This window comes from Danio rerio, chromosome 17, assembly GCF_049306965.1.
Source record: "Danio rerio strain Tuebingen ecotype United States chromosome 17, GRCz12tu, whole genome shotgun sequence".
Classification (NCBI taxonomy): Eukaryota; Metazoa; Chordata; class Actinopteri; order Cypriniformes; family Danionidae; genus Danio; species Danio rerio.
This window is the reverse complement of record NC_133192.1, coordinates 55,645,001-55,655,000: the sequence shown is the minus strand read 5'-3', so window position 1 is coordinate 55,655,000 and position 10,000 is coordinate 55,645,001. Positions and strand designations below refer to the sequence as shown.

The 10,000-nt window shown below is 37.7% G+C and overlaps 1 protein-coding gene across 3 annotated transcripts in view; it reads right to left on the bottom strand.

Moving 5' to 3' along the window:
- LOC110438053 (uncharacterized) overlaps positions 1-8,368 on the bottom strand; it is a 21,597-nt gene extending 13,229 nt beyond the window's left edge. For 2 of the 3 annotated variants that reach the window (XM_021467495.3, XM_073927664.1), the window contains exons 1-2: positions 5,171-8,368; positions 1,253-1,299 (exon numbers count right to left, since the gene is read on the bottom strand). In XM_021467495.3, coding sequence (XP_021323170.3) covers positions 1,253-1,299; positions 5,171-5,316 — 193 coding nt within the window. In that variant the 5' untranslated portion in view covers positions 5,317-8,368. The remainder of the gene's footprint in view (positions 1-1,252; positions 1,300-5,170) is intronic. The other variant, XM_073927665.1, reaches the window with a different exon arrangement.
- Between the last annotated feature and the right edge of the window lie 1,632 nt (positions 8,369-10,000).

Sequence of the window (10,000 nt, the reverse complement as noted above, 5' to 3'; positions counted from 1 at the left end):
GAGCTGTAAAGCACTCCAGAATCTGACAGATTGATTAGCTGTAGGCCCTATAACAGTCATCTGAAACATTGTCAAACAGTTTTATGCCTGGATTTCATCAATAGCCCTGCATTTACTAACACAGACTATATCTGAAGTGTTTGGAAGTAATTCGCATTTTCCTCCTGTTGAAAAACGTCATAAGAACAATGTTTGGTGGCTCAATTTGTTACAGCTGTTTTTAAAAGTCTAAACACTTTATTGATATAGTGTACAACCAAGCACAAGTGGTCAGAACACAAACGAGTCGCAGTTATTAAAGTATTATTAAGCATTCACCCAAAGTAAAATCTGTCTAAGCCAGGTCCAAGCAAAATGCCAGCAGATGTCTGTATCTCTTCTCACTCTCCGGCTCTTTGCCCTTGTGTGGTATCCCGGCATTGGTGCGGTGATGCACGAACAAAATGTCGACTGTTGTACTTGCCTACTTGTAGCTTCATTTGCAGTGTTCAGAAACCTATGGGTGACTTCACGGATACTACGTCCATATCTTTTACAGTCTGGGGTATTAACATGTCTCCACAGTAATGCATATAATCATGTCCATAAGACAGGATTTGCAAAGAATGTGTGATTCAAAGATCTGTTCCAACTATCTGATCAGCTGCACCCTAAGAGTTTTACAAGAAACCAAAACCCCTCTTCTTAAAAAAAAAACAGTACTGTGGTATTTTTGACTCTTGTTCTCTGCTTCATTTGTGTCCGTCACTCTCACTTTATCTGATGTGATACAGTAGAATGGTGGACTGGATCTATCTTACATGAAACTGTGATATGTTTACAGCAGAAAATGAGAGTGAACCTTACTAAAAGCTATTTCTGAGATGATTTCTATCTCAGAACGTGGTGAAAATTCGACCGTGACACCAATAAAGGGTCACGAAACAAAAACACATTTTTTGAGATGTTAATAGTCGTATATGTGTCCCACGCTGCTAAAAACACTATAAGGACACGTTTATTTCACGTATATTTCAGCAAATTCGCTCTTCCGGGTTGAAAAAAAATATTGAAACTACGTCACGGCGATTAAATCCTTGTGTGTATTCCAGTGTGTAGACTGGATGTCTGTACTGGCAGGTACAATGTGACATCTTGTGAGCTTTTAGCATTAATTCAAGAGAAAGACTTGGCCCGAACCAATCAGCGCACACTATTGTGTATGAGGTGCAACTTCATTAATATATATGATAGCTTCGAAGACTGATTTTACCTGTTTCAGGGTCCAGATGGCAGAGAGACGCCATGTTGTGTTGCCAACTGTAATTAAAACAAGAGGAAGAAGAATTATTTGGAGATATGGGTCGTCAGTGTTGCATTTATAAATGTGCTGCAACGAAGGTTTTGTTTTCAATTCTCTGCTATGAGAGCGCAGCTGTACTCACGTCTGGATTACAGTGGTCTGCTGACACGCAACAAAAATACACTTGTATGGAACCTTTTTTAACCCAATGGAAATCCGGATTTGCCACTCGTCTTAAAGACGTGGTTTCAGTTTGTGTGGATTGTCCTGTCTCTACAGTTTTGGTGTTGTTTGTTTGTTTAATCAGAGGCAAAGTTACTTAGTGTGAGTACGCCCTGAAAGTACTGCTGACAATACTATATGTACAGTTGCCTTTAACCGGGCTGAAGCACACTTGTCCCCCCGACTGCCCGTGTAACCCCGCCGGTCCTATACCACCCAACCCGCTCCGAGCTGGTTTTGAACCAGCAACCTTCCACATGGGAGTCGGTTGCTCTACCAAGGAGGCTAAAGACCATGGCCTCTAGCGTCTGTCGCTAGAGCACCTTTAGAGGTCAGAGGAGTGAGGTTTACCTGCACAGCACACACTAGCTTGCTTCTGTTACACTCACCCCCCTAAACCTCACTCCCATCCGGGTCACGGCACCAATGTAACCCCGCCGGTCCTATACTACCCAACCCGATCCGAGCTGGTATCGAACCAGCAACCTTCCACATGGGAGTCGGTTGCTCTACCAAGGAGGCTAAAGACCATGGCCTCTAGCGTCTGTCGCTAGAGCACCTTTAGAGGTCAGAGGAGTGAGGTTTACCTGCACAGCACACACTAGCTTGCTTCCGTTACACCCACACTCACACATTGCAATTGGGCCTGGGCACGCTTGCGTCATCGATGATGTGCTGTTCAGTTTAAGATGTGATGTTGCTCTGCATAGTGAAGATTTCTTTATATTGTTATATCATTTTAGTCGTTTCAGATGCAGTGACAATCAGTCAAATATTTTACTGAACAGACCAGCCACTTTTGACGCTCATAAACAATCATCAAGTCCTCGTGCTGCAGGAATTATGAGGATTCCTGAAGGTGCAGCTGTCGTGCTGTGAGGGGTTTGCATCTTTAATAATCTACGGAAGTTTGCGTTCATTAAACGGTAAGAATGTATAATAAATCCTTATGAAACAGTCCCTTAAAAGGCACATCTTGTCTTCAGTTTCGGGCTCGGGCGTGCTTTGAACTCACACTGCAAGTGTACCCGCGCCTTAGCCCAAGTGAACCGCGCTCAGGTACACCTCTTTCAACCGGGCCAGGGCCAGCCAACTGAACAGTGCCTGAGCCCGAATCAGAGCACTCACACTTCTTGAACGATCCGGGAAACGGGCCTGGGCACAGTTCGGATGGCTTAGTGTGAGTTTGGCCTTTAGTTTTTAAAGACATACGTTAGTCAAAATGATTTAGTTACAGTTTGTATAATTACTACAATATGATGGACTGAAAGATCCGCTGTAAATGCTGCTCTGCGAATGGAAACATCACATCCTTATCAATCAAACAATTACCATCGTGTAGAATTTTAGCCGCATTTTAGTATGCAGTACTCCCCTATGCAGAGCAAGGTAAGGCCCCTCGAATGTAGGGCTAGCCCTGGTGTAAGTTTTTGTTCCATTCTACAGAACCATACACATTTGGTGTGACAAAATGTTTTAAAATCAGTTTCTTTTTCTAACATTTAAAGTTAAATGACATTATTCAATTAATTATTAAATTCACGAGACCATATATATACAGCTTAACGGTTTGTAGTATTTTTTAGACATTTATTTAAATGATCACATGTAGCAATTTTTGTCACTGGTGTTACCTACTTTTTAGTGTACTGTATACAGCAGGATGAAGGAGCACTTATGTAATATAACAATGCATATTTAAGACTAAAGGCCCCTGCACACCGAGACTCTTTTTGCTGTCATTTTCCGTCAACGTTTAACACCTCATGACTAAACAATGAGCGTCAATATGATCGTGCACACCAACGTGCAAAACGCCAGCTGCAAAAGAGTCATTGTTAAAGAAAAGCCTCATGCTCGTTTTGTTGATTTGACGCGCCGCGTCAAAACCTTCTCCACCAATTAGATTGCCATTTTTGTGCATGGAGCTGCTGAAGTTACAGTAAACAGCACTTAAAGGTGCTCAAGCGCAAAACTGTCAATGCGAGCGCACATTGAAGATGATGCCCAGGGGCGATATGAACGTGCAGCTGCTTATTGCTCTGTGAACAATAATCACTTCTTCATCGCTAGAGCTTGAACCATCCATGCATGTTCGAGTCCGCTGTAACTTTAACAAGCGCGTGAACTTCCTCTCTTCCGTGTTATAAGCGGGGTGTTAGAAGCTTAAATTTGTGTAGCGCCATTTAACATCAATGAGTGATTTTGCATACTCTTCTGCTTGATGGCAGTAAAAATCACTTGGGTTTTAATCCGGAAAAACATCTCGTAAAACACTGACCATAAACGCAAACGAAAAGCGTCCCGGTGTGTACGAGCCTTAATTCATTCCTGGACAAAGACAAACATGAGAAGAAAATTAGACTAATACAAAACAGAATAAAGCTTAACCCTTTGACTGCCCCTTTGCCAAACGGTTGACCATGTTTTTACAGTTTTAAATAATGACTGTTTTGAATAACGGCTTAACACACACAGCATTGTTGGTTTACAAAAAATAAAAAATATAACAAACATCTTGTTGCACTAATACACTTGATTTTGGTTTTATTGTAAAAAACAAACTAGAAAACATGTTAAATGAGAATCTGAAATATTTTATGGCATACTTCAAAAAAATAAAGGTGATTTAGTATTCAAAAATGCTTTATTTTGAATATTTTTTTTTAAATAAATTGGTTTTACACTTCATATTTTCAGATTATTAATAGTATATATATTAAGTCTGCTACTTTTACCATAAACCGACATATAAACCATTTGGTAGAGTCTGATATTTTAGAAATTATGTGATATGGGAACTAGTGACATTAGGCGTTAAGAAATGCAAACATTTTTTTTCTTGGTCGGGTAGTTACAGGGTTAAAAAGAAAAAAGTCAATGGGTGAAGATAAGTCACACATCATTGAAGGGAGGAGAGTAAAACTAAAGTTACAGTTTTTAAGAAAGGCGTGTTTGTTTATTTCAAGAATGTGCAATAACAATTTATACAGTACTATCTGGCTCAAAAAGCTTCAAGAATACATTCATTTTCTTTTTGGCTAAGTCCCTTTATTAATCAGGGTTGCTTCACAGCGGAATGATCCGCCTTCAAGACTACAAATTCTTTTAAAACTAAAGTTACTAAACTTAAATAAAACTAAATACTAAAATTAAATAAATCAAAAACTGGGCATGTAAATGGAATATGATTTATTATACAAGTAGCAAAAATGTTTTGTGATAAAATGAAAGAAACATACAATGTGAATAGAACTAATATAATGAAATTTAATTTGATCTTATAATGAATAAAAGGTTCTAGAGAGCTGTATAAAACTTGTTAAAACTTTTCACAAAGATAATAATCAAGGTTTAATTTTAGATTTAGGATTATGGAGCTGTTCAAACATCTTAACTATTAAAACCATGCAAAAGAAAAACTAAAGCAATTAGAGAAGCACTGCGTTAGTAATGTTACTGCTTTGTAGGCTACAGTTAAGTCTATTACCGATGTTATAAATTAGGAAATAAACAAAATAGAATTTAACAACAAAGGTGTTATTGTTATATTAAAAAAGACAACTTGACAGAATGGACTAATGCACAACATATTTTTTTTAGAAATACTGTAGGTCTGGATACTGAAATGATATAGGAGACTAATAAAGAAAGAATACAACATACCTTTTTTTTCTTAAAGTAAAGAATCCAATATGCTTGTTTGCTTCTGTTAAGAAAAAGTAAGCAATGTAGAAGATATTCCAAGTTGGAAAACGCTGGCCTGATGACAGATAACAGTGTCCAGGTGCAGATAAAGTGCAGGAGAGCATCAAGTGCAAAAACAACAGCAGAATATTAGGTAACTGAGGTAAAATGCAAAAGAAAAGTGATTGTTTTATTCTACTGGCCGTTTATAATAAGGCATAAACAAGATCAATAAAAAGTCAGAAGAGAAAAAAGCAGATTTAAAAGCAAATTTGCCAGAAATAGTCAATGTGCACTAAGCAAACTGATTCATAAGCAAATAAAATCTGTTCCAGGCAGTGCAGAGTGCAGAGAAGTGTCAAGGCCATTTAGAGGAGGAGAGAGAAAAAAGGGAGTATAGGAACATTCCAATAGTGACGAACAGTTTGGTGTACTTTATTCTAAAGCAGAGATCATTAAAACATGAGTTAAAGTACATTTAGGAACTTTTAAAGAACATTTAAGGGAATATTATCCAACCAGACCACTAAAAAGGTTTAAGGTAGCTCAGATTGCAAGCTGTTGCTGATGATTTTTTAACAATTAACAAGATAAAATACAAATAACAAGATGAAACTGAGAACTAGGCTAACAGTGACATTACCTAAAGTTAAAATTGTATGTAGTTCATATGTATATGATTCTCTGTGGTGACCCCTGACAAAACAGTCAAATGTTTGAGAGAGACCGAATATAGGGTACATTTGTACATCATTTAAAAAGTGTACAGTGTTCAGCATAAGTAAGTACGTCCCCTTTTGGAAATAAATATTATACATTTCTCAGTGAATATTGGCAATAATTCTAGGTGTGCATTTAAAAAAATGTTTTATTAAATCCATTAAAATAAGATTGTCACCTAACGCTTTTTAAAAATAAAGAGATAACACATTTAAATTACAACCAGTTATTTTAACAAATATACTGTTAGAAACTACAAAGATGCAACTACATTTTATGTTTCTCGTGATTTTTTTCCTGGTTATTAATATTTTCTTCCATCATATTAATCTGAGATGAAAGTGGAGTCCAAGGAGGAGACTGAGAACCGTAGGCCAAGGGTGACACCAAGGTCCCGGAGGGCCAAGGTGGAGCGAACAGCTCACCTGACCAATGCGTTTGGTCTTGAACTTTAGAACCGTGACTCTGTGCAAGCCAAGCTAACAAATATAAATCATTCAGTATGTACATATAATAATGTTTAAAGAGGTTTAATATGTATTTAATATGTACTATAGCAAACATGTCGTGTTGGGTGTTAGGATGTCAAATTCGAAGGTCCAAAATAGAAAACTTAACTTTTACTGCACACCACATTGCTTATTATGCCAACCACAGATGTGTTTGGCTAAAAGGTAAAGTGACAATCTAATTAAAAATGCTGGACTCTGCAGTTCGCATTGTATATCAGGTAAGTTCACGCTATGCTGAATCATACACGTTCCTCGTTTTATATTGCAGCAATGATTTCAGCAAAAACAGTTACATATGGTGAATTATACTGCGGACACTGAATGCTAACAATGAAATGTAAAAGTGTAAGTTCACATACCCTGCTGTACAGGTGTACTTCGCTGTTAGAATGCAGTCGTTTTGCTTGTTGATGATTACCCAGGCCTCGTATAGCTTCGTCTTCTTTTCCTTCTCTTTGGCTAGGCAGAACCTCGGTTTTTAGCACTACATAGTTTTGAATCTGGTAATCATGGAGCATTATTTCTTGCACATGACCACACTGAACAACATTGTTGGCATCCAAAGAAATGTAGGCCTTTAACTTCTCTCTTGTAAAATCACTTGGAGCTTCAATGAGATTGTGTATTTGGGGCTGGATGATTGACCATTCAGTATTATCCAATATTCATTGGGAGGGTGCCAAAGCAAATGGACCTGTCAGACGAACACTGCTCACTTTAACGTTAATTTAGCAGAATAACTGCTTATCATTGGGTGACTAGCTGTTATAATACGCTGAAAGCATTATGTAAATATGTATTATGTAATCAATAAACCTTATCTCAAATACAACAACAAACTGCACCGCATCGGGTGTCATTCCCTCGCTGTAAATGCTAGTGCACCCGGTTTCTTCTGCGACCTCACTGCACGCACATCTTGAACGTTTACAAACATGGTAATTAATTTATAGAACCCTGGGGTTCTATATTTGGCCAATAACTTATTATTAAAAACTGGTTCTATTTAGAACCTTTGCAGAGCAAAGAACCTATTTTAACAAAATGGTTCTAGAATTTTGGATTTAGGATGCACCAAAGATTACACAAAATGAACAAATTAGTACACAACACATTAATAAAGCAAACAACATTAAAAACTAGTCCATCTATATGAATTTTGATTGTTATGCAAGTTTTTAGGATGCCATTTAACTCCCATTGCATTGCAGTTTTACATTTTTTTAAATAAAATAGGTGTTTTCTTTATTTTGTATTTTTAATTATTTCATCTAACTCGTAATGAACAAAGCAAACACCTCTGGTTGTGTTTTTGTTGTATCACCCTTCGATTCCTTTTTCAAACTGAAAAGTCCGCCGTTTTTGCTCTTGGATACTGTCAGGTAAGTAAAATATGAATAAAATATTTACTGTCATCAGGTAATATGTCTATGATTATCACAATTGCCCTTGTGTTAAATAGGAATACTGTAAGCAATATGTCTAGCTTATAATTTTATATATGATTTGATCCAAAACAGCGACGAGATGATCCCAAGGTTTCCACATCCTGGACCAGGCCGTATCCTGAGCAGCTGCTGTGGTGGTCATAGTGGAGTGGAGAGTATAAGACTGATTCCTGCGATGCTCCAGGGACAGACGAGTCTTCGCTGACCTCCAGATTCCTGCCTCCGGCGCCTTGACTGCAGCTCTGCACAGGACGTTTGGCCAGAGGAGAAATGGTTGTGCCCAACTGAGCCTGGTTTCTCTTGGGGTTTTTTAATTCTTCACTTTCGCCAATTGGTTAAGTTTTTTTTTTTCCTCGCCGCTGCCGCCACTAGCTTGCACAGTTCGGGATCTGTAGATCTGTGCAACGATAGATTTACTCTTCAGTGTTTGGACTCTCGATTATTAACCACACTGATCTGAGCTAAACTGAACTTAAACTTTAAAAACGATTAAAAACTATAAAAATTACACTATGATCTTCTATGTGAAGCTGCTTTGACACGATCTACATTGTAAAAGCGCTATACAAATAAAGGTAAATTGAATATACAGTTTACGTAAATGTAATTACATTCTTTTTTCCTAATAAAAATTCTCATTCAACTTCCATACAGCATTAGTAATAAAGTGAATCAGTAATCTGTTAACTGCAAAGAATGTTGAATTGCTGAATTAAAAGGATAACACATATTCAGTGTCATTTATGCTTTTTTCTTTCCCTCCAGACAACTATGGTTGATAAATGGTCAGTTGATGACACTTGCCACTGGCTTCAAACTATAAACCTCACTGATGCAAAAGAAAACTTCAGAGGTAACATTTATAAATGCTCATTTTGTGATGTTGTGAAGTTTCAACTAACAAAGCATCCAACTCACCTGAAAGTGCAACATAACCACCAAGCAAATTTTAGTGTTGTCTGTAACATTAAAGGGTGTTTTAGAAGATGTAAAACTGTTGTAAGTTACAGAAACCATATCTACTGAAAGCACAGCCAAGCTTTGCAACATCACCTGTTTAAAAAAGCTACTTTGTTTTAAAGACAGCAATAAAAGTGATGAAGAGGTGCTTGAAGATGATCTGCTAGAGAACAACCAGAATTATTTGCCTGGAATTAATTTATAAACTGCTATTGGGACTGAGAGAGCCTGTTGCCCTATTTTATATTAAACCTTCCAGAAAAACATCTACCTCGTAATGTGGCGAGAGGGGGAATAAGGTTTTTTATTGGCAGAAAGACCAATACGATAACTGGCACACCAGTTAGTAGAACCAAATTACCACTGAAATTATTGCATATATAGCTCGACTACCCATCGCTGTGCAATAGTCTGGAGAAAAACTGAAAAGACTTCTTGATCAGAGATGGACATTGTTACCATGAGTAGTTTTATTTTTTTATATTATATTTTTAAGGCTGCGCCTTAGCATAGTTAAAATAAACTATTTCAACATTTTTAGGTTGAGTCAGACAGTCTTTACCTAGAATATGACATTACAAGAGAAATTTTTTCCAGATCAATCTGACCGTTTCAGACTACTCTTATGTGAGACAGAGGTTAGTTTTCTGTGTCAGAGACACGAGCCTGAAGGACTCATAGTTTTATCAGGCAAGATAAGTTAGGAATAAAGCTAAACCATGCTGAAGCCCTCCAGGATCTGTAAATTTCACTTTATTTGCAGAAGCTTAGGGACCCATCTACAGGAAAAGGGGTAGAAGCTAGGGGGGTGACTGAAGCCACCTGACAGTAGTATACAGCAATGGATGCTGCACTCCAGGGGCAGCACTCAATCAGTCCATCCCTGGTTGTTGCAGCAAACCTGACGCATATGCGCCCAAAATTATATCTACGCTACCTCAAAATATATTTTGGAGCATTTCTCCCAAATTACAACCATGAAAATATAAAGCACTGAAGATGAGAGAATAAAAAAACAGAACTGCCAGTGCAAAGATGACGCGTCGGTTTCTCATTATTATTCTTAGCGGAGTTTTCTTATCCTATAAGAAGAGCCTGCTTCTTAATTATTCATGAGACCAGTGCTTTCCAAAGCCAAGAAACAGCCAGTGTCAAGCAAGCTGTGAGAA